At 44.0% G+C, this 25,801-nt stretch overlaps 1 protein-coding gene across 1 annotated transcript in view; it reads left to right on the top strand.

Moving 5' to 3' along the window:
• The first annotated feature begins 1,943 nt into the window (after window positions 1–1,943).
• Window positions 1,944–25,801, top strand: part of PCSK1 (proprotein convertase subtilisin/kexin type 1) — a 95,860-nt gene continuing 72,002 nt past the window's right edge. The window contains exon 1 of the mRNA XM_075325079.1: window positions 1,944–2,268. Coding sequence (XP_075181194.1) covers window positions 2,086–2,268 — 183 coding nt within the window. The 5' untranslated portion in view covers window positions 1,944–2,085. The remainder of the gene's footprint in view (window positions 2,269–25,801) is intronic.

Raw genomic sequence — 25,801 nt, 5'->3', positions numbered from 1 at the left:
GCCATTTCCCTTGGTGGGGATGGTGACTGCATGGGATAATTCACAAATGTCTGATCGGTCCTTTACCTCATATACCTCTAGTCCCCAGAGCCTCAAAGTACTTTTCTATGTATCTTCTAGAAGTGACATTATCAGAAGTGATGAGTGAGAACTACCATGTTCGGGTGCTCACTACTCATAACAAGTATTGATGAGGGAACACCACCATGCTCGCTCATCACTACTCATTACGAGTACCGAGCATAAGAGCATGGTAGTGGTCACTCATCACAACTAGTTACAAGTACTGAGCACTCATGCATGGTAATGTTCGCTCATCACTAGTTACGAGTACCAAGCACCCGTGCATGGTAATGCTCGCTCATCACTAGTTACGAGTACCGAGCATAAGAGCATTGTAGTGCTCACTCATCACAACTAGTTACAAGTACTGAGCACTCATGCATGGTAATGCTCGTTCATCACTAGTTACGAGTACCAAGCACCCAAGCATGGCATTGCTCGCTAATCACTACTCGTTACGAGCACCAAGCGCCCAAGCATGGCAGTGCTCGCTCATCACTACTCATTACAAGTACCAAGCACCCGAGCATGGTAGTGCTCGCTCATCACTACTCATTACAAGCACTGAGCACCCAAGCATGGCAGTGCTCGCTCATCACTACTTTTTACAAGTACCAAGCAGACAAGCATGGCAGTGCTCACTCATCACTACTCATTACGAGTACCAAGCACCCGAGCATGGTAGTGCTCGCTCATCACTACTCATTATGAGTACTGAGTACCCAAGCATGGCAGTGATCACTTATCACTACTCGTTACAAGTACCGAGCAACCGAGCATGGTACTGCACTCTCATCATTACTCGTTACGAGTACGGAGCACCCGAGCATGGTAGTGCGCTCTCATCATTACTCGTTACGAGTACCAAGCACCTGAGCATGGCAGTGGTCGCTCATCACTACTCGTTATGAGTACCAAGCACCTGAGCATGGTAGTGCTTGCTAATCACTAGTTATGAGTACTGAGCCCCAGCATGGTAGTGCCCATTCATCACACATCCAAGCATGGCAGTGCTCGCTCACCACTAGTTATCAGATGTTATTTTACAAACTTTTCAAACACAAATTTTAACAGACACTAATTGATTCTGGCATTCTTCATGAACCAAGATAATTCCCTGACAAAACATAGAGATCAATTCGGCAGATATATGAGAGATGAGTTTATAATTTGGAAACCTCCTTTTATGATATCACAATTTGTTGTCTCTGGTTTTACATAGGAGCCTAATGCAATGACTTTCAATGTAATCCTAATTAATCAACTATACAGAGAGAAGCCAGATAAGTGCGGCTCTATGTAACACCACAAATGGCAGATTTTAATATGGGGAAGATACAATGCAGAATATACAAGATATTGTCTTACAGAATGTTACATGACAATCAGTGGATCTATATATGTACGTCTGCATCTATATATAACAACCCTCGATATACCATATACAGAGGATCTGGGGAAGGTATATTAGTGTTGCAGTGAATTTTACGTCCTTGGCTTGATAATCAGCAGTCATGTCTTGCATTTATCTGTTATTGGAACATATGTAGCATGGAGTCCTGCAATAATCCACAGTCACTGTGGCAGTGAGGCGTTATATTGACTCTCAGCAGTGGGAGCAGCTGATCTGTCGCCTGTTTCAGCGTGATGTTGCTGTTTCTTTCAGTCATTGTGGGCGTCTCCATGTCTAATTACACGAACGGATCTCTCCGTGGGCAGTGCAGCTACGTGAATCCCTGCTTTCTATTTTAGCATCTCTCCTCCCTTGGGAATACCGTATAGATTTAAGACGCTGGAAGTGTGCTTGACGTAGTTTTGACGTGTAAATACTCATTTCCATTGAATGTGGAGAAAGCTTCGTGTTGTTTTTTTTTCCAGCTATAGACTCCACAAGAGAAACCTGCTCCTGACATCTGCTCACTAGGCAACAAGGCGAAGGCAAAGGGTTTTATATTTAATACAGGTTGTTTTTTTGGGGGGGAGAAGTAATCATTTCTGAATATTACCCAGATACGTGTTGCAATGGAAGGAGGATGCTGGCCTTACAAGTACATTGCTGTGGTGTCTATCTTATCGTCATGCTGCTTACTACTTGTGTCTGGCATAGAGAGACGATATGTGAATGAATGGGCTGTAGAGGTCCCGGGTGGTCCAGAAGAAGCAGAGTTACTAGCAACAGAACTGGGCTATGAATTACTTGGTCCGGTAAGCCAAAAATACTTTAATGTTGATGTATATGTGTTGTGAAAATGTATATAACCTGAGGTAGAGGGATTAATATCAGCAACAGAACTGGGCTATGTCCGGTAAGACACAAAATACTTTAATTTTACTGTATATGTGTTGTAAAAATGTATATAACCTGAGGTAGAGGGATTGATATCAGCAACAGAACTGGACTATGAATTATTTGGTCCGATAAGCCAAAAATACTGTAATGTTGATGTATACATGTTGTGAAAATGCATATAACCTGTAGTAGAGGGGACAATATCAGTAACAGAACTGGACTATGTATTACGTGGTCCGATAAGATGAAAAGACTTTAATTTTGATGTATACGTGATGTGAAAATACATATAACCTGGGGTACAGGGGCGATATCAATACTGACTCTTAACCATCTGCTATTAGTTTGCCAAATTCTTCGAATTGTCACTTGCTGCTTATATAGCCTGGCACAGCTTGGCACTTCATACCTGTGCTACAATCTCTTGATCAGTTGCCTTATTACATTAAAATGCCTCAACTTCAAAATTATTATTATTTATTAGTATTGTTAAAGCACCATTAATTCCATGGTGGTGTACATGGGTTAAAGGCTACACACATTATATACATATAACATACAGTATATAAACCATATATAAAATACTGTAAACAGACTGACATAGAGGGGTAGAGGACCCTCACAGGGTTACAATCTTCAGGGCTGGCCACCATCTAAATGCAGAACAGGTGTCTGTAACCTTCCAAAAAAGACGTCATTCATTCATAAATATAGCACTTACGTTTCCACCATCTTTGCCCCATTTATAGTAGCACAATATGTTGCATGCCAATGTTTCTCAATATTTTAATTAACAAAACAAAGCAAATGATATCCTTACGTTACCAGGATTCTTTATATTTAGTATCAGACATGTGAGATTAGCAAACACACGCGCTGTATAAGTAAAGAAACCAACATAGCCCAGGAAGGCTGATCTGCATAAGATTGTTAGCTGCTTGTCAATCCAAACCTGTCCTCTATTATATACGGTATACACTTTCATATAATGATTGCATTGAAGGAAAGTAGGAGCCATTGTAAGGCTGAAGTGCAATGTTTAACCTCCTGGATAAGATAGTGATGTTTCCTCATCATGTGGATTTAGACATTTCCATCTAATACTGATGGTTTCAGATGAAAGGAAGGATTTGGTGACCTGGCTCCCGGGTTGCCAGCTGTAAATCAGCATCTTTCAGTATATATAGTGCTAGGGGTTCAATCAGGTGGCATCACACATACTCGTACCCATCTTTCCAGCTGTGTTAGGAAGGCAATTACAAGCTGAGAGACTGCAGCTCGCAAGACATATGTGGTCTTCATTAACATTAATTTCTGGAGAAGTATCTAGCATACGTTATTTTTCCATATTCAATATGGCTGTGCTTGTTACCGGCATCTGCTTGCCGGAGTCACTACGCTGAGTCACACACATAAGCTCTATGATATCTGGGCACTGACACGTTTGACTTATATTAAAATGTATCATTCTTACAGGGTAAATTGCTAAATATATGAGTGATCAAACTTCAATTTTTGAAAGCCAAAAAGTATATATGGAAGAGTGTCACATTAAAGCAGAAAGCAAGCATGAAAGTTAACTTTCTAAAAAAACAAAAAATGGTAAAAAAAACAAAACCTGGTAAGCTAGGGTTAGACTGACAATCGAGTGGCGGTGAGGGTAGACAAACACATTTTTGGTATAGGCCGTAAGATAATATAATGGAGGCAGAGTTCACATAAGAATAATCTTACACTTAAGCCTGCTTTACACGGTACGATCGATCGTGCGATCGTACCCACCCCCGTCGTTTGTGCGTCACGGGCAATTGATTGCCCATGGCGCACAAAGTCGTAAGCCCCCGTCACGCGCACTTACCTCCCGTGCGACGTCGCTGTGGGCGGTGAACATCCACTTCCTGGAGTGGAAGGGACGTTCGGCGACACAGCGACGTCACACGGCGGCCGTCCAATAGAGGTGGAGGGGCGGAGATGAGCGGGATATAAACATCCCGCCCACCTCCTTCCTTCCACATAGCCGGCGGGAGCCGCGGGATGCAAGTAAGCGATGTTCATCGTTCCCGTGGTGTCACACAGAGCAACATGTGATGCCACGGAAATGATGAACAACCGGCGCCATGTTTCATAAACGATATTATGAAACCTAGCGAAGAGTACACGTCTCACGATTTGTGAGTGATACTGCATCGCTAGGAGGTGTTACACAGCCCAACGTCGCAAGCGATGCCGGATGTGCGTCACAAAAACCGTGACCCCCGACGATCTATCACACGATAGATCGTCTCATGTAAAGCAGGCATTACTCTTTTTCTTATTTTGTTACAATGAAAATTTACCCAAAATGTAACCATGGGAAAAAACTTTACAACCTAAACCTACAGACGCAACTACACTAATGTTCCTATTCTCCAGAAAGCAAGACAAAGGGAAAAGTTTAGTTGGGTCTCCAGACTGGAGAGGTCTTAATTATGATTGGGCCTTCTCGGAAGTTTGGAGGGAGCACAGTGATTTTTTATTACTTACCAACCAAATAGTCCATGACCCTGAAGGGTTGTTTGTCAGGAGAAAAAATCACTAGAGATGAACTATTCAAATTGTCTCTCCAGTAAAGGAGACAAACTCTAGCACAGCGCCACCTATTGGAAGTAGCGATCCTAAAAGTCACAAGTGGATTTTTAACAATCCTTTGTTAAAAATCCTTTGTTAAAAATCCACTTGTGACTTTTAGGATCGCTACTTCCAATAGGTGGCGCTGTGCTAGAGTTTGTCTCCTTTACTGGAGAGACAATTTGAATATTTCTTAGAGGGGCGTGGCAGCTATAAGTCCCCTTACTTGGCAGCCAGACTGGCTTGCAAAGTCTCCTTAAGGAGAATAGTGTTCCCCCGTAGAGATGAACTATGAACTTCTTTAATTTTTGGTAAGTATAGAACAGTGATGGACAACTTTTTGAGTTTGGTGTGTCAAAATTCGTAAAAAAAAAAAACAAGCATAACCCAGGTGGTGTGTCCAAAATCCCAAATTTTGTAATATTTGTAGCGCTAATAAGAAAAAGTTATAAATTTAATATATGTACTGTATTAATTAGTAAGAGCAAAAACAAAGAAATAACTTACCTACTTAGTGACTTTTTGCTGCTGAATTTCATTTGCTAAATCTTCAATAGAAGGTTGGTATTTCGGACACTTGAAGCCCAAGCAAGAACTACTAATTTCAGCTGTCAGTCAGTTTCTTTTATTGGTTTTACTATTATTTAACGCTGAGAATAAGGTCTCATAAAAGTATGTAGAGGGAAAAATAGTGAGTAAAGCCATCGCTACATTTTTCAGGGTGCTAAATATCAGGTAATCGTTTGGAGGTACAGTGGGGTACAGTGGTAGCACAGTGAGGTCTTGGCAGAGTTAACTGTCTTTGATGTGGTGTTCTGTTCGACCACTATTGCTGAGCGTTAACTGTGGTGGCTACACTGGCAGCACGGTGAGATATTGGTACCTGATTTAAGATAATGGAGAGTGTGTAAGGATCACACATGCCTGATATGACTCTCCTATCCACCTGGAGCTGTCTGCCGCTTACGGGGGGTGCAAGCCTGCGGGTGAGGAGCTCTGGCTTCACTGCCTTTATTAATGGAGGTAAGATGGCGCCGTTCGGGCCACGCTCTTAGCAGGAGAGTTGCCCTACCTCTGGATGCTGACACGGTCTGCTTGATGCTCTGGCTTCAATACCTGACAGCATTAGCATCCAAAGATGGGGCAACTCTCCTACTGAGAATGTGGCATGAATGGCACCCTCTTACCTCTGTTAGTGAGGGCAGTGAAGCCAAAGCCGTGCGTGTCAGCAAAAACGTCTTGGCGCGTCACCTCTGACACGTGTGTCATAGCTTTCCCATCACTGGTATAGAAAGTAAATGTATAAGGACACAGGTTCACAACACGGCCAATATCTGTTTCTGCATTTTTGTTTTTTCCTTCCCTTCTTCCCAGAGCGACAGGATTTTTACTTTCCTTTCCACATAGACATGTGAGGGCTTTTTTTTGTGGGACGAGTTGATCTTTAGAATGACACCATTCATTTTACCACATAAAAAACTAGAAAACGGGAAAAAAAATTCTAAATGTGGTGAAATTCTGAAAAAGGGCAATTCTGACATTATTTTTTAACTATTTTTATGGCGTATCCTATGTGACACAAATGACCTGGTGATATGATTCTCCTCTTTATTACAATAACGGGGATACCAAACATGTCCAGTTCTCTTATTTTAGTGGTGAAAAATTCAGAAGTTCGTAAAAAAATTAATTTGGGGGTTATGTCGCCATTTTCTGAGACATTATTCGGTCGATGGCTTGTTTTTCCTGGGGTGAGATAAAATTGTTATTGATACCATTTGGGGATAGACATGACGTTATGATCACTTGGTGTTTTTGAATTTATTCCACGTACGGTGTTTACCGATCGGGTCATCTTTATATCTTGATAGATCAGACTTTTCTGAATGTGGTGATACCACGTGTATTGTTTTTATTTTTACTTTTCACTGTATTTATTATATCTCTTAGTGACTATGCATGTGTTAACTTGTGCTATATACAGCAATCCCATTACATTGCTGTATACAGCAAATATCATGGTCTCCCTTGAAGCCCAGTGGCAGCTACGTTTTTAAGGGAGCTCCATAATGAAAAGCATGGAGGTCTTCAACTGACCCCGGCTGTCATAAAAATCCATCATATCCCAAAAATCACATCTCGGGCGCGCCGATGGGTGCATAGCATGACGCACCTCCATTCACACATTATATGCCACTGTCAGAGTATGACAGCGGCACTAAACAGAGTAATAATCATCTGCGGCACTTTGCGCCACCTGCTATTATAAAAGACAAGTCCTGGCTGTAAAACACAGTTTTTATCTGTTGAGTATGGAGTGAGCTCACCCCATGAGCATGCTCCATATACCTGCTTCCGACTTGCGTCATACATGTATGACGCATGTCGTGAAGTGGAAGGGTTTCAAGATGATTATTTACAGTGTTGTTCTAATGCAAATTTTGGACAGGGACCACCACCAGAATAGCCCTTATCCAGTAGTAATATCCTCCATCCTGGAACATATCTTGTAATTATATCCCACATATTTATCTTTCATTTACACCTTTTTAAAAATCCTTTCATGTGTTCAGCTGTTTTTATTTTTAGTTCACCACTTTGGCCAGAGTTCAGGGTTTCCAAACATTTTCACTTGATTTATCATTTATGACTTATTGAAAAGTCACACAATTTGTTTCAAATATATTCCAGTTCTTCCTTGGAGTGATTTTATGTACGCAAGATAATTTGGCACAATTTTTGAGCCATTTTTGGATATGTGCGCTAAAAAATAATGGACACTAAAAACTAAAATACCATTTTCTACTTTGTTGACAAATCTTAAACCATGTCCACCACTTTGAAAAATTTGGTGCAAAAATTAGTAGCAAACACCAAAAAACAAAAGATAAAAAAAGGGGAAAAAAATAGGCAAATGTTAAATCCTGTCTTAAATGTATCGGCTGTCTTCATTACTCTTCTCTCATACCAACTTCCTTTTGATTGACAGCTTAAGTTAAGCCAAACACCTAATGTTTCTAAAGGCCGCTTTACATGCTGCAATCTCGCTAGCGAGATCGCTAGCATGCGTACCTGCCCCCATCGCAAATCGCTGCCCGTGGCGCACAAAATCGCGCGGACCCGTCACACTACTTACCTGCTTAGCGACGTCACTGTGACCGGCGAGCCGCCTTCTTTCTAAGGGGGCGGTTCGTTCGGCGTCACAGCAACGTCACTAAGCGGCCACCCAATAGAAGCGGAGGGGCGGAGATGAGCGGGACGTAACATTCCGCCCATCTCCTTCCTTCCTCATTGCCGGTGGCCGCAGGTAAGGTGAGGTTCCTCGTTCCTGTGGTGTCACACATAGCGATGTGTGCTGCCGCAGGAACGACGAACAACATCGTACCTGCAGCTGCAACGATAATTGGGAATAGGGGGGCATGTCACCAATTAGCGATTTTGAACATTTTTGCGACGATTCAAAATCGCTCATAGCTGTCACACGCAACGACATCGCTAACGCAGCCGGATATGCGTCACAAATTCCGTGACCCCAACGCGTGTAAAGCGGCCTTAAGGACAGAGCATAAATTTGCTATTTTTAAATTCATGCAAGGTATAATCACATTAAGATTACTTTCAAATAATGGTCATCAATATAAATCATATACAGCGCCATACCACACTGACTTGACTTTGAAATGAAAAATATTAGTTTGAGGAGTCTGATGTCTTTTTCCAATTACAAAAGGATCTGATCAGTTGGGGTTTTTTTACAAAAAAGGGGCAAAAAAATCTCAACTATATATGGATCCATGGAGTGGTAGCCTCATACATATGACAGAGCAGTGTACACTGACAAACTGTAGAGACACACGGATTATGTGGCTCTAACCTAAAACATAGTCCAGATGTGCGACACCACTTTTGTTAAAAAACCTCTTTAATATATACGGGTGAGGGGGGGGAAGAAATCCGACAATGGGAAGGTCAGTGGTAACGACGTAAAAAAAATGTGTCCAAAGTAAAAACAATATCAAACAGAAAATATAAAAAAATGTGTACAAAAAGCACCCCTAAAAGTCAACGCGTTATGGCTTATGCCTTTCTTCCCTCTCCTCCATTTTGATATATACTCTGGATCAAGTCTTATCCATGCGGGTCAAGGAGCAATTTTAAAAGGGAGGAATGGTGAACTGACTTATTGTCAAATCTCTTATTCTTTATTATATAAATGCATAAAATCATAATTTACAGACAAGCAGACTTCTTAGCGTTAGGCGGGATAATTTATGCATTTTTAACTGTCATGGTTCTAAATTTGTATAATTCCCACCCTACCGCTAAGATGTCTGCCTGTCTGTAAATTATGGTTTATGGCTTTATAATACAGAAGTTTGGATTTTTATACAAAGAACTGAAGTATATCTGGACTATATTTCAAGTTATAGTCACTTGCAATCTGTATGTCTCACTACAGCCTCAATGTTCATAGGTTTTCCATATTTTTAACATTAAAATATCTCCACAATGGCATTTTATTTTTCCTGTTGGATTTACACTAATGCCGGTATACCTCCATATGAGATCTGAGAGATACAGAGGTACAATAGGGAACCATAGAAGTCAATCAGTGTTGCATGATGACTCCCACAACTAGGTAGCCACAATACGATTTTGTGCATGAGATCTTACATCACTACAGTTATACGGATAAAGAGAACATCTGCATGGAGTTTGCATGTCTCCCTGTGTTTACTTAGGTTTCCTGCCACACTCTACAGATCATGGTTAGGTTAATTGGCTCCCTATCAAATTAGCCTTAGATTAGGAGTATGTGCGTGTCTGTGTACGTACAGTATTCCAGATACTGAAGGGAAATTACATTTTAAACCTTATCATAAACCGGGTTTAAAAAGGGTCAATGAGTTACGACTTTGCAGAAAATTTAGCGTTATGAATAATAAAATATATCTAGGTCCTATATATAAGTTGATTTTTTTTAAGTAAAATGTATTATCCTTTTGCTTCATATTTCTTTATCACAATAGGGGATTTCCCTATGCAATCTTTTGGTTACTTCTTTTAAATAAATTCTAAAAAAGAATTATTGTCTTTGGCATTACATAATAGGAATAAACCTTTATAGGTCTGGGTGCGTTGGTATAGCAAAGGGTGCTTTCGGAAGGCAAGGAGCGTCATTTGACTTTTCAAATGCAAAATTGGCTGGAATAGTTAGCGGATGCCATGTTGTGTTTGGAGACCCCCTGAGGTGCCTAAACAATGGAGTTCCCCCACAAGTGACCCCATTTTGGAAACTAGACCCCTCATGGAATTTATCTAGATGTTTACGGAACACTTTGAACCCCTGGAGGCTTCACAAAAGTTTAGAATGTTCAGCCGTGAATTTTTTTTTTTTTTTTTTTACCACGAAATTGTTATTTCAACCAGGTAGCTTTTTTTTCCACAAGGGTATCAGGAAAAAATGCACCATAAAATGTATTGTACAATTTCTCTTGAGTACACAGATACCTTATATGTGGTGGAAAGTAATTGTTTGGGCACACGGCAGGGCTCAGAAGAGAATGAGTGCCATTTCATAGTAAAATTGGTTGGAATTATTAGCGGATGCCATGTTGCGTTTGGAAACCCCCTGAGGTGCCTAAACAATGGAGCTCCCCCACATGTGACCCCATTTTGGCTGGATGATGGGATGTGAGACTCGTGCATTGCTCTCACGTGTGCCACTGGGCTGACCCTTACAATATTCAGTAAAATATACTGTAGTTGATGATTACTACAGTATCATTTTACTGGCCCTAAACTAAGTTTATTTGTATTTCTTTCTTAGTTTACAGAAAAAAAATCAGGACGCACACACGGATGTGCTGCAAAAAGGGGGGGACTAGGTTGGTTAGAAAAAAAAGATGGAGAGGAAGCGGCGGATGGAGGAGCGGCGGAGGATGGGAGAGTACGCGGCGGATGGAGGAGCGGCGGATGATGGGAGAGGGCGCGACGGATGGAGGAGCAGTGGAGGATGGAAGAGGGCGCAAAGAATACAGGAGCGGCGGAGGATGGGCGTGTGTGGAAGGGGACTGGGAGGTGAGATTGAGGATAGCTACCATACAGGATGGATCTAGGCAGCAGGATCACAGCAGATGGAGGAGGCAGCAGATCTGAGAGGGGGAGAGGTGGGAGAGGGGGCAGCAGATGAAGAGGATGGGAGAGTGCGAGCAGCAGATCGGGGAGGGGCGCAGCGGCTGATGGGGGAATGCGGTGGCAGATGCAGGGGCGCAGCAGCTGATGGGGGAGGGCGGTGGCAGATGCAGAGGGCAGCGGCTGATGAGGGAGTGCGGTGGCAGATGCAGGGGCGCAGCAGCTGATGGGGGAGGGTGGTGGCAGATGCATGGGGCAGTGGATGATGGGGGAGGGCAGTGGCAGATGCAGGGGGGCAGTGGCTGATGGGGGAGGGCAGCAGCAGATGCTGGGGGGCAGTGGCTGATGGGGAGGGCGGCGGCAGATGCAGGGGGGCAGTGGCTGATGGGTGAGGGCGCCGGCAGATGCAGGGGGGGAAGTGGCAGATGCAGGGGCATAGTGACTGATGCAGGGGGGCAGTGGCTGATGCAGGGGGGAAGTGGCAGATGCAGGGGGGCACTGGCTGATGCAGGGGGTCAGTGGCTATGCAAGGGGGCGGCAGAAGGAGCAGAGCAGCGGCGATGCAGGGGCGACACAGATGGAGGTGCAGGGGTGCCGCAGATGGAGGTGCAGGGGCACAGCAGATGGAGGTGCAGAGGCGCAGCAAATGGAGGTGCAGGGGCGCAGCAGATGGAGGTGCAGGGGCGCTGTAGATGGAGGTGCAGGGGCACCGCAGATGGAGGTGCAGGGGCGCAAGCAGATGGAGGGCGGCGGATGATCTGGGGCAGTGGCTGCAGCGGCCGATGAGCGGGGACAGAGGTGGATCGGGGTCAGTGACTTACAGATGGGCACCCGCAGGGATCATTCTCCTCAGCTTCCACGGACGGAGAATCTGAGGAAAGCGATCACCTACAGATCACCGGCCCAGATACAGGGTGATTGGAGAGATTGGTCACAAGGCCGATCTCTCCAATCAGAGCTGGGGGAGGGTGCATCAAAGGGCACCTGGCTCCAGCCAATGATCAGTGCTATAACTGCACTAATCATAGCTGGATTTCAATGTTTTAGCCATTTTCAGTGGCTGAAACATTACACTGGCTGTGATTGGCTGAGATGCGTTCGTCAGCCAATCACAGCCTCCGTAGGTCCGGGGAGGAGACACCACCCCTCCTGAGGTCAGGTACAGGTCCTCTCCTTCCCGAATCCACAGTTTTTTAAAACCGATCGCAGTCACCGGGGCTCCGGGGCCGCAATTTTGCCATGACGGATATATCCGTCATGGGTCTTTAAGTACCAGGGCACCATGACGGATACATCCGTCAAAGGTCGTGAAGGGGTTAACACACTCATGTCTTCTTTCAAACCAGTATGGATACCCTCTACTCAAAATTGACAAGTAATGAATGGACCTGTCTGTTTTAGAATTCTAAACAACCTTGTTTTTTTTCCTTTGTTAGACCTAAAGGAAGTAATGTTTAACATAGTCAGATTGTAAGAAAGAGGGTTGAACCAGGATGTGTGGGTTAGGTATTATTCATTTCATGTTAACAGTAACTACATTGATTGCCTTGAGTCGATGGAATTCCTGTACATGCAGGCTTGCCTTTCTCTGCTTTCATCTTGCCAAGAAATAATGGCATGTGACAAGAAGGAAGAAGGTGGGCGGCATGTTCTGGCCGCTCATCTCCTCCCCTCCTTTTCTATTCGGCGGTGGTTCAGTGACACTGCTGTGACGTCGCTGTGACGCTGAACGAACCGCCCACTTAGAAAGGAGGCAGGTCGCCGGCTAGAGCGACGTCGCAGGGCAGTTATGTGCGCGTGACGCTGCCGTAGTGATAATGTTTGCTACGGCAGCGATCACACAAAATCGTACGTACGACGGGGGCGGGTGCTAACGCGCTCAACATTGCTAGCCGATGCTAGCGATGTCGCAGCGTGTAAAGCCCGCTTAACTCTCATTTGGGTCCTACTCTAGTTGTTATGCCTTTCTTGTCTAAACTGAGCTATTATATGGGCTAGAATAGAACCTGCAAAAGGAAAATTAAAAACACCTGAAATAACTGGGAGGAGTGCGCAGACAAAGAACATGACTCCATAATATAAACTAGAAATATTGCCAGAACTCCCTAATCTCATAGTCTGAACTGGTGCATACTGAACATGACATACAATATACAAAAATAGCAGTTGCACTCAAGTAAAGGGAAGGAGAAAAAACAAGAATGTTGATTGTGAATATTGGAATGTAAATATGCATTACTACTAAGAAAACATGAAAAAATATCTTTGAAAAATATAAAAGTGGCCAAATTTACTTGTGCCCAGTACCAACGTCAAGGTGCAACTCTCAACTGAGTCCTACTCTAAATATTATGCCTCTCTTGTCCAAACTGAACTATTAAATGGGCTTTAATAGTCATGTGTCCTTTGTCTGCGCACTTCTCACAGTTATTTCAGGTATTTTTAATTTTCCTTTTGCAGGTTGTATTCTAGCCCATATATTAGTTTAGTTTGGACAAGAGAGGCATAGCATTTAGAGTAGGACCCAGATGAGAGTTGCACCTTGACGTTGGTAACTGGGCACAAGTAAATTTAGCCACCTTTATTTGCTAAGTAACTCATATTTTTCAAAGAAATTTTTTCATGTGTTCTTAGCAGTAATGCATATTCACATTCCAGTATTCACCACCTACATTCTTGTTTTTTTATCCTTCCCTTTACTTGCGTGCAACTGCTATTTTTGACTAATGTATTTGTAACAGACATTTCTATACCAAAAATGTGGAAAACACATTTTTTAATGCGCTTTTTTCCCAAATGTTTGAATGGGTGAAAAACACTGCTAAACACTGAAAAGATTTACATGCTGCAGATTTGAAACTATCTCCTGTCATCAGCCCCCTGAGGAACCAAGTAGTGAAAAATGTTGAGGCATGGATTAGTGATGAGTATTATATGGGGCTATCCCACAGGTCTAGATGTCCTAAATAGTCGGATTTCTTGCTAAGATTATATGATCCAACTTTATCACTTTTATTAGACACAAGCACTTTTTCTAGCTTTATCTTTGAGAGCATTTTACGGCAGCTGTAGAGACAGCCGATGGTGAGCAGGGCATCATATCGAACCTAGGGTGCCGAACTCCACTGTAAGGTAGCACAAAGGAAGAAGGGACCTAGATAGAGTCAGACCCGCCTACCTGTACTCTGTGCACTGAGAATTTTAGAATTTTGATACCTATGTCCGGTGACATTTTGGTTTGTTATTTTTAACCATTTGAACACAGACATGTATTGACATCAACCTATACTCATTCTCTGATTACCCCATTTTAAGATACATATTTAATACAAAAAATAAAAAAATTTTTTGTTAAGTGCCAATATATTCCGCATCAGTTTACAATTTAGAGAGTGAGTACTTATATTAACACTTAGAAACCTATTGCAAAGGTAGTAAATCAAATGTAGACCCAGAATGCTACCTCAAATTAAACAGTATAAAAACAGTTTTTATTGAAATTCATTAAAAATTCAAAATTCCACCTGTGAAAATTATATAACACATAAACATAATCCCAGGACCATGGGACAGCTCCAAAATATCCGCCCAGAGGAACAAAACAATTATTCCATAAATAATCTCAATAATAATCCTGCCAAGGTATAATGTCTAAATGACCCTTACTCTCTCTTTCCTCTACCTGCCAATGGAGATGCAACATAAAGTCACAGTACACCCTAAATGTGATGAGGTGCCCCCATTCCTCGGTGGCTTTCCCTCCTAGGATATCCCTAGTCTCCCTCGTGATCAAATGAGGTCTAGAGGTTATACCCTTAATATTCAGGAAAGATAGGGAAAATAAACTTATCTGAGAGATATTTGAGTCAGAAATAATCCCTTAGCAGTCCTTTTTGCATAATGTAAAGGCGTCCGGGCTTTCCATGGTCCTCAACCCAATAACATAGATTCACACAGTCTCAACACGTTTCTCCCCATACAATTAGTTAGGGTTGATCAGGAGACAATGAAAAGTGACTGGCCCAATCGCCTGTGGAACAAACAAATATCAGAAACCCCAAATCCCAACCCTAATGTAGAGAGTCTTGAGATATAGAGCAGACATACCTAATAGCTGTTAAGGGGGCTACTCATTCAGCAGCACACACCTCTCCATGTGGATGTATATAATGGACGTCTTGCCCTGTGGCTAGCTCTCCTTAAATACTCCCATACAGGGGCTGTCTTACTAGGTAATTGCCTCCAGGAACGCCCCGTTGCCTGGGAAACCCCGGATGTATAATACACGTGCACTCACCGTTCAGATAAGACCGGAACCCATGCCGGAAATAAACAATCCCACATGACCCATCTGGTTCATGTGACCCCACAGGCTGCGTCACCAGGTCGTCACAGATTCCTCATGACAAGCATGAAGAACCCGGAAGTGACGTACGGTCCGGAACGTCCCATATCCCAGCTCATGTTACCCACGTGGGCGTCGCCACGAGATCACCTGACGGCGTGAGCCGTCCCCCTCACCTCCTACATACATCCCCGCCTCCCTTAACCCCACACAGGGTTACAATACTGATCAATTTCAAAATCTAAACTGAACCATAGCATTTAGATACTGTACAGGAGGAGACTGATATAAATAAATAGCGATTATTTATCCCAATACAGAAATCACAATTCAGAAGGAACCGGAAATCATGCCGGAAGTAAACAAACCCACATGCTCCACCCGGGTCACATGACCATACAAGCTATGATCCCAAACACTGTATATTCCAATTGGTGTTTCGGAGCGGTGTGGGGTAGGGAGGGGGGAGGGGTTTTTTTTTTTGGGGGGGGGGGGGAAAGGAAACAGGGGGCGAATAGAAGGAGCCAATGAGATCAAAGGTAGCTAATACAAAAAATGCTGGAGGCCATGAAGATGTTTCCAATAAGGTTGGTTCCAATATACCAACTAGACAAACTACATAGATTCAGAAGATGGGGTAATTATGGATAAAGAATTAAATAGATTCAAAATATCATAAGATGGTGAAAAATAGTTTCACTCATCCAGACACGGCTTATTCCTTTACGGAAAAATATTAGCCTGACGGGTATAGATCAAAGCTTGTTTTGATGTAGTCCAGGGTGTTTTCCTTTTCGGGACAGATGCCTCTTATAAGAAACAGCCAAACGTCAGCTGTTCATTCAAACCTTTTGGGTGTACACAGTCAAAGCGATACATCCACTTGCTTTCCCTTTGTAACAGGAGTTACACATCCACATGGAGAGGTGTGTGCTGCTGAATGAGTAGCCCCCTTAACAGCTATTAGGTATGTCTGCTCTATATCTCAAGACTCTCTACATTATGGTTTGGATTTGGGGTTTCTGATATTTGTTTGTTCCACAGGCGATTGGGCCAGTCATTTTTCATTGTCTCCTGATGAACCCTAACTAATTGTATGGGGAGAAACGCGTTGAGACTGTGTGAATCTATGTTATTGGGTTGAGGACCATGGAAAGCCCGGACGCCTTTACATTATGAAAAAAGGACTGCTAAGGGATTATTTCTGACTCAAATATCTCTCAGATAAGTTTATTTTCCCTATCTTTCCTGAATATTAAGGGTATAACCTCTAGACCTCATTTGATCACGAGGGAGACTAGGGATATCCTAGGAGGGAAAGCCACCGAGGAATGGGGGCACCTCATCACATTTAGGGTTTACTGTGACTTTATGTTGCATCTCCATTGGCAGGTAGAGGAAAGGGAGAGTAAGGGTCATTTAGACATTATACCTTGGCAGGATTATTATTGAGATTATTTATGGAATAATTGTTTTGTTCCTCTGGGCGGATATTTTGGAGCTGTCCCATGGTCCTGGGATTATGTTTATGTGTTATATAATTTTCACAGGTGGAATTTTGAATTTTTAATGAATTTCAATAAAAACTGTTTTTATACTATTTAATTTGAGGTAGCATTCTGGGTCTACATTTGATTTACTACCTTTGCAATAGGTTTCTAAGTGTTAAAGTAAGCTGATTATAACTGATGGCGGGTTTCTTATCTGAACCTCTTAATACTAATACTTGGCTATCGGATGTGGATAGGGTGTTTTCGGATAGGACAGATGTTACATATTCGGGGGGAGCTATCAATTTGAAACAACTATTTAATGAGCTTTATAGCTGTTATCGGGAAAATATCAAATCATGGTGGGAGGTACAATCCCTTGAGAATTACATCAAACAAGGGATTGTACCAAAAGGTTTGCGGATCACCGTGGCCCCAGCCCTGCGATCAAGAAGTGCAGGCCTACTTGAAAAGTGGGAAAGTGAATCAAAAGCGACATCCATACGGTTTTGCAATTATTACTCACGGAGGAGAAGTTGACCTTGACAAAGACCTCCACGAAGTTAGCCGAAAAAAGAGAGGCGGTTTTGAAACATAAAACTGACCCTGACTTTGAAAGGAGAGAGAGGTTTTTACAAAGCTCCGTGGAAAAATTTCATAATACCTTAAAAAGTAGGAAACACAATAACTTCGTCAAGGATCTTGGTGAATTTAAAGAAAAAACTGCTTATAGGTTCCTGACAGAGGGAACTGGGCCACGCGTTGACCCATCCTCCTCCGATCTAGAGTCATCGGATTCAGAAAGATATAAGGGGGCACCAGGTGATTTTAGGAATTTTTCCCGAGGAAGAAGACAGAGGCGTAATAGAAATAGATGGCAAGGAGTGGGATCTATAGTACCACCTTTGGCCTCTGTTTCTTCTTCTGGGCCCTCTACGTCGGGTGGTCCGCCCTCTTTTTTAGAGGGAAAGACCCTACCATACGATCTAAGACCCCGGGAACAGTTTTCCAACCCGAACAGGAGAGACAGGAAGTAGACAATCATATTATCAATCTATCTGGACAGACTTTGACTGCTTTGGACTTAAGCATCCTAAGCAGGGGTTTGTCCTTCGTACCCACTGAGCGCTTTGAACCATTTACCTGGACCAAGGACCTGGCTCTATTTGGTAGGAAATTAAAGTGGAAAATTTTTTTTAAAACAACTGAATCATCTAAATACAACCTTTTGGGTATTACCCCAGAAGATAGGGAAACATTTGAAAATCTGATAGATTTGGATAATGAGTGTCTCAGACAACCAGGACAGGGACCTTTTACCACCCTCAAAAGAAAGATTGAAAAACAGCCTCCCAGAGGGGACTTGGACAGTGTGGACATTTTTCTTAAAGTGGTTGCTGAAGATTTGAAAGCATTGTCTGATGTGAGAACTGTTTTTCCCCCCAATATGAAAAAACCCGAAATGGATGCTTTGTCAATACTTGCTAATAGAAAGGAGTTGATCTTCAAGCCTTCAGACAAAGGAGGGAACATAGTCGTCATGAATCACAACGTTTACCAAAAAATGTGTTATTCTATCTTACGTGATCATGGCGGCTATGCGACCCTAGAACGAGACCCGACTATAGGATTCAGCAAAGTATTGGCTGATATTTTGTCCGAGGGACTTGGAGATCGCCTTATCTCACAAAATTAATTTGATTTTATGTACGAGAGGTTTCAGGTTACACCAACGTTCTATACATTACCTAAAGTTCACAAGGGGACTTCTCCCTTAAAAGGGAGACCCATTGTAGTAGGGATCAATTCCCTTACTCAGAACGTTGGTGTATACCTGGACTCCATTCTCAGACCATTCGTGGTTTCTCTGTCGTCCTATCTCCGTGATACGAGTGACCTCTTGAAAAGGATCAATGGAGTGATGATTAATAAAGAAACCATTTTTGCCTCAATAGATGTAGAGGCTCTATACAGCTCTATCCCGCACGATTTAGGTTTGAAGGCAGTAAAGTACTTCCTGGACAGTAGAGGTACCCATTACGAGAAACACAGTAGGTTCACTTTAAAACTGATGGAACACATTCTGACCCATAATTTTTTCATCTTTAATGGGAGGTATTACCACCAGCTCAGGGGTACTGCGATGGGGTGCTCTTGTGCCCCATCGTATGCCAATCTTTACCTGGGCTGGTGGTAGGATACCATGGTGTTCCAGGAACCGCACTCGGAATGGGTTAAACATATTACCTACTGGGGCCGTTATATTGATGACGTCCTGGTCCTGTGGACCGGGACAGTCGGTTCCTTCCAAGATTTTGTGAAGTATTTGAATAGGAACGATATTGGTCTGTCATTTACCTATGATATAGGCTTTGACAAAATGGCCTTTCTAGATGTCCTTCTGATGAGGGGAACTGAGGAGCAGATAGAAACCCAGGTCTTCAGAAAAAAGACTGCGACCAACAGTTTTCTACACTGGACGTGTCACCATCCTGAACCGTTAAAAAGAGGGATACCGAGAGGCCAATATCTAAGACTGAAGCGTAATTGTTCCACAAGTGAAGCCTTCCACAGACAAGCGGGAGATCTTTGTCAGAGATTCACAGAGAGGGGGTATCCGGCTGGTCCCCTAAAAAAAGCGTATAAACATGCTGTATTGAGAGATAGGGAAGAATTATTAGTAGCTAAACAAAAGGAAGAACTTGAGAATATCACAAGGGTGATTGGTACCTTTGACAATCATAATCGGGAGGTTTATACGATCTTGGAAAAACACTGGGGAATTTTGAGGGCGGACCCAAACCTGAAGGATTTCATTGGGGTACGGCCCATGATTACCTAAAAGACAGGTTAGTACACAGTTTGTACCAGGCTCCCCAAAGAGAAGGGACATGGCTAGACAGGAAGGTAAATGGAGTTTATAGATGCGGACGTTGCAAGTTCTGCAAATGGATTTCACCGGGGAAGCAGGTAGTGTCGGCATGTACGCACCGTGAATATGAGATTCGGGATTTTGTCAATTGTAGTACCGAAGGGGTGTCAGGGCCAGGTGGACGGGCAGACCCAGGAGGTGGATCCACTGGGCCGAACTCCTAGATGGTGGTAAGGGGTCCGGTAGCTGGAGCACTATAGGCAGCAGAACAGTCCGTGCATATGAGTTTAACGGAGAAGTCCCTGGGACCACGGAGTCACTGTAGGTAGTCCGGGTGACGTAGCTCAGGTTCGGAAGCCGAGAAGATGTCAGGCGGGGTCCGGAACCTTCGGAGCGAGATGACGGGTCACCGCAGGGATCCGAGATGGTACGGACTGTCAGGATGGCAAATTGGACAGCGTTCGGGGTTTGGGATTCGGCAGGACCGGATGGCGAGGCAGGCACCGCTCTACAAGAGAGATAGGTGAGTATATCATATAGACACCAGGAGACCTGACTCCTAGCTTGGGAAACACGAAGATCAGGCCCCGCCCCCTTGGACATTAAACCCCTTTATACCCTGTACCTGTTTGCATCATTTCCTGTTAATGGACGCTGGCCCTTTAAGAAAGGGTCAATGACCGCGCGCGCGCCCTAATGCGCATGCGCGCGGCCCGAGTGCCAGAAGCCAGGGCAGGAAGCTGCGAGGAGGAAGCAGCAGGGATGGGCTGGGGCTGAGAAGCCGACGGGCGCCGGGAGCGGGGACCAGGACGCCGGGGACGGGCTGGCAATGGATGCTGGAGAGCGGGGAGCGGCGGTGACCGGACCAAGGAACCGGGAAGCGAGGCAGGGGAGCCGGGACGCGTGACAGGTGAGCCGGGTACAGCGCAGGGGACCCGGGGAGCGTGACAAGGGGTTATCTATGTGGCAAAATGCACCTGCCCCTTGGACTACATTGGGAAAACGAAAAGAGAACTAAGAAAGCGGATCGGGGAACATCTGGGTGATGTACGAAATGAGAGAGATACCTCGATCTCACGACATGTCAGACAGGTACACGGTGGAGATTTGAACTCCATTAGTTTTAAAATCATTGAAGTCGTCCCGGAGCCAACTAGAAAAGGTAACTGGAATAAAGTGGATATATCGCTTTGACTGTGTACACCCAAAAGGTTTGAATGAACAGCTGATGTTTGGCTGTTTCTTATAAGAGGCATCTGTCCCGAAAAGGAAAACACCCTGGACTACATCAAAACAAGCTTTGATCTATACCTGTCAGGCTAATATTTTTCCGTAAAGGAATAAGCCATGTCTGGATGAGTGAAACTATTTTTCACCATCTTATGATATTTTGAATCTATTTAATTCTTTATCCATAATTACCCCATCTTCTGAATCTATGTAGTTTGTCTAGTTGGTATATTGGAACCAACCTTATTGGAAACATCTTCATGGCCTCCAGCATTTTTTGTATTAGTTACCTTTGATCTCATTGGCTCCTTCTATTCGCCCCCTTTTTCCTCCCCCCCCCAAAAAAAAACCCCTCCCCCCTCCCCTCACCAGCCTCCCTACCCCACACCGCTCCGAAACACCAATTGGAATATACAGTGTTTGGGATCATAGCTTGTATGGTCATGTGACCCGGGTGGAGCATGTGGGTTTGTTTACTTCCGGTGTGATTTCCGGTTCCTCCTGAATAGCGATTTCTGTATTGGGATAAAGAATCGCTATTTATTTATATCAGTCTCCTCCTGTACAGTATCTAAATGCTATGGTTCAGTTTAGATTTTGAATTTGATCAGTATTGTAACCCTGTGTGGGGTTAAGGGACGCGGGGATGTATGTAGGAGGTGAGGGGGACGGCTCACGCCGTCAGGTGATCTCGTGGCGACGCCCACGTGGGTAACATGAGCTGGGATATGGGACGTTCCGGACCGTACGTCACTTCCGGGTTCTTCATGCTTGTCATGAGGAATCTGTGACGACCCGGTGACGCAGCCTGTGGGGTCATATGACCCGGATGGGTCATGTGGGATTGTTTATTTCCGGCATGGGTTCCGGTCTTATCTGAACGGTGAGTGCACGTGTATTATACATCCGGGGTTTCCCAGGCAACCGGGCGTTCCTGGAGGCAATTACCTAGTAAGACAGCCCCTGTATGGGAGTATTTAAGGAGAGCTAGCCACAGGGCAAGATGTCCATTATATACATCCACATGGAGAGGTGTGTGCTGCTGAATGAGTAGCCCCCTTAACAGCTATTAGGTATGTCTGCTCTATATCTCAAGACTCTCTACATTATGGTTTGGATTTGGGGTTTTTGATATTTGTTTGTTCCACAGGCGATTGGGCCAGTCATTTTTCATTGTCTCCTGATGAACCCTAACTAATTGTATGGGGAGAAACGCGTTGAGACTGTGTGAATCTATGTTATTGGGTTGAGGACCATGGAAAGCCCGGACACCTTTACATTATGAAAAAAGGACTGCTAAGGGATTATTTCTGACTCAAATATCTCTCAGATAAGTTTATTTTCCCTATCTTTCCTGACTATTAAGGGTATAACCTCTAGACCTCATTTGATCACGAGGGAGACTAGGGATATCGTAGGAGGGAAAGCCGCCGAGGAATGGGGGCACCTCATCACATTTAGGGTGTACTGTGACTTTATGTTGCATCTCCATTGGCAGGTAGAGGAAAGAGAGAGTAAGGGTCATTTAGACATTATACCTTGGCAGGATTATTATTGAGATTATTTATGGAATAATTGTTTTGTTCCTCTGGGCGGATATTTTGGAGCTGTCCCATGGTCCTGGGATTATGTTTATGTGTTATATAATTTTCACAGGTGGAATTTTGAATTTTTAGTGAGTACTTATACTAAGAATAAAGACATTACAGAGTAAGGGCCGCTTTACACGCTGCGACATCGCTAGCAATTGCTAGCGATGTCGAGCGAGAAAGCAACCACCCCCGTCGTACGGCCGATATGTGGCAATCCCTCCTTCAAGGGGGAGGTGCGTTTGGCGTTACCACGATGTCACTAAACGGCCGCCCAATAGAAGTGGAGGGGCGGAGATGAGCGGGACGTAACATTCCTCCCACCTTCTTCCTTCCTCATTGCCGGCGGCCGCAGGTAAGGTGAGGTTCCTCGTTCCTGCGGTGTCACACATAGCGATGTGTGCTGCCGCAGGAATGATGAACAACATCGTACCTGCAGCTGCAACAATAATTGGGAATAGGGGGGTATGTCACCGATTAGCAATTTTGAACGTTTTTGCGACGATTCAAAATCGCTCATAGGTGTCACACGCAACGACATCGCTAATGCGACCGGATGTGCGTCACAAATTCCGTGACCCCAACGACATCGCTTTAGCGATGTCATAGCGTATAAAGCGGCCTTAACACATAATTCAACAGATCCCAAAAGAAGTGAAGAACTAGGGGAGACAGAAAAGGTAAATGGTAAAAAAGTGCTTGCCATGTATAGTCCAGCCATCAATATAATAAATAAGGTATTCAAAAACTGCAGTAAGAACCAGTCACCAGCCAATATGTGCACAAATACAGGTACCGAGTGCTAATAAGTGCTTGGAAGCAAATGCTATGAGAGAACAGATTTGAAGGAAAATTTTGTAAGAGCAAAACAGGCATAGTTAAATGTGAGGTAAGGTGATAGGCCAGTGAAAAAGGCATTTTTAGGCCACATTTAAAACTGTGGGTATTAGAAATTAATTGAATTGTCCTGGGTAGTGCATTCCAGAAAATTTGTGCAGCTCACAAGAAGTCTTGGAGACGGGAGTGGGAGGTTCGGCTTATTGAGGATATTAGACTTAGGTCATTAGCGTAATGGAGGCCACAGGTAGGGTGATAGCCAGAGAAGAGGGAGAAGATATATGATGGTGCAGAACTGGGGAGAGCTTTGTGGGTGAGAGAAATAAGTTTATATTTGACTCCTATTTTTCTCTCCCTACATAAAAGCTTGATGGTATTGCCATGAACTGTTCTGAACAGTTTAAACAAAGAGGCTTTTCAAGGGGGGGGGTCATTTACTCTTCTTGGCCCCTTCCCAAACTACAGATTCATCATCAGGATCAGGATGTTAATCTTCTCAGTAACCATATCTTTACCTTCCAGCTACTTGCTCTGTCTTATACCTGGTTTTCTTTAAAGTGTACAGTCAATATTCAAGATGTAAGTATACTTTATTCCCAATTGGTATCACTAAAGCATAGGTAATACCGAACACTGGACCAAACATAATAGTGAGCATGTCATCCATTACAACACATGATACATTAAACCACAAAGAATCATTCCACTTACACACATAATGAGGCTTCTTCTCACACAGACAGACCATGCAATTATATATATATAATTATATATGTATGTAGATATATATATATATGTAGATGTATGTATGTAGATTATATATATATATATATATATATATATATATATATATATGTGCCGCCCCTGCAGCAGTCGAACTGCTCGGATCCGGGGTTGCTGTGGCTCGAGGGTCTCCGGACCCGGGGGCTTGCAGCCACTCAAATGTAAAGGGAGTATTTTCCGGGGATAGATGTTCATGACGCCACCTGCGGGTTGCGGTAAGGGGAGTACCGCCGCTGCCGATGAGAGTACCGGGGCAGATGGTGTGGGGGCAGCAAGGTGTCAGTCCCTCCGCAGGTAGGGAAGGCCTTGGATGGTGGGGGAAAGGAGGTTTGGTGATCGTTTGGCTCGGCCTTGGGAAAGCAGGATGCAGGGGTCAGGTTACTCATTGCGGTAGTCGTGGTGCTGGATTAGGTGGAATAAGCAGACACTCACACAGATGGTAAACCAAAGTCTAGGTCCCGCTCCCACCGGTGTCACTTGGTAAGTCCGGAGCCCTGCCTCCATGCTCAAATTGATTGGCTGTTGTGGCCCCTCGGCTTGAAGCTTTCAGAGCCCTGCTACCCGTGTGTATGGCAACTGTGCTCTTGATGGGTGGCACTTGGGATTTTAGTGGGTTGTGTGCTTTGGTGAACCCTATCCCCCGCGTTGTGCTGATGCCTTCAATCTCTGAGATCTTGGGGAAAGTTCATAAAGATACTATCCTCCACAGGTTAATTATCAAGGCGCCTGAAGCTCTTCCCTGATCTAGGGTCCTGTACCCCGCCGTGCTCGGTACCGATAAGGTAATTGTGTTTTATGGTGCCGACAGTCCTCCTAGACTACGTTCATCACACTCTTGTCCAGTGTTCCTGATACCGGTCCCCGACTCCTATGGTCCCGGACCACCGTCTGCGACCCAACCTTTCGCCTCCCTGGGAGCTACAACTCCCCAGCTCCTCACTCTTTGAGGGCCAACTCTCATCTCTTGTCTCTCCTCCCACCAGTCTGCCTGACCCCTAGGTGGGCGGCCCTGCTGAACCTTGACCAACCCACTGGTGTGTCTGTACAGGTCATGGTGTGAGGTGTGATTGGGATTTGTAGTGCGGATGTTAGTAACACCGTTGTTGGGAACCTGGAAACATGGTAGGTAGGCCCTGCACCCTGGGTGACAGGATGCAGTTCCCTGTAGCACCCTGATGTATTCAGGGGCGCTACATACACACAGTGATGAGCAAAAGGGTAGGAATGTTGTGCACTTGAATTTTAGGCTTCAAACCTCACCATCCACTACATCTTTAAGCTGCTAGTTGATTCCAGCCAATGACCTTTTGATTGGGAATCAACCTAGTTAAACACTGAGCTATTTGGGAATGTGAGAACAGGTTGCAATTTGTAGTATACAGGGAGAAAATAAGAATATTTCAATAATCAGGAGCAAAACAGTGATATCATTATTAGATTCAGAAATATTTGGAACCAAATTCAAGGTACAGTTATGCAATCTGTATGAGCTTATGGTACAGGCTCTCGACTTTGATTAGTGGGTATTCACATCCTAATTGGAGAAGAAGTTTAGGATTT

The sequence above is a fragment of the Anomaloglossus baeobatrachus genome, chromosome 1, assembly GCF_048569485.1.
Source record: "Anomaloglossus baeobatrachus isolate aAnoBae1 chromosome 1, aAnoBae1.hap1, whole genome shotgun sequence".
Classification (NCBI taxonomy): Eukaryota; Metazoa; Chordata; class Amphibia; order Anura; family Aromobatidae; genus Anomaloglossus; species Anomaloglossus baeobatrachus.
The sequence above is the reverse complement of the archived record's forward strand: the minus strand, read 5'-3'. Positions and strand labels throughout refer to the sequence as shown.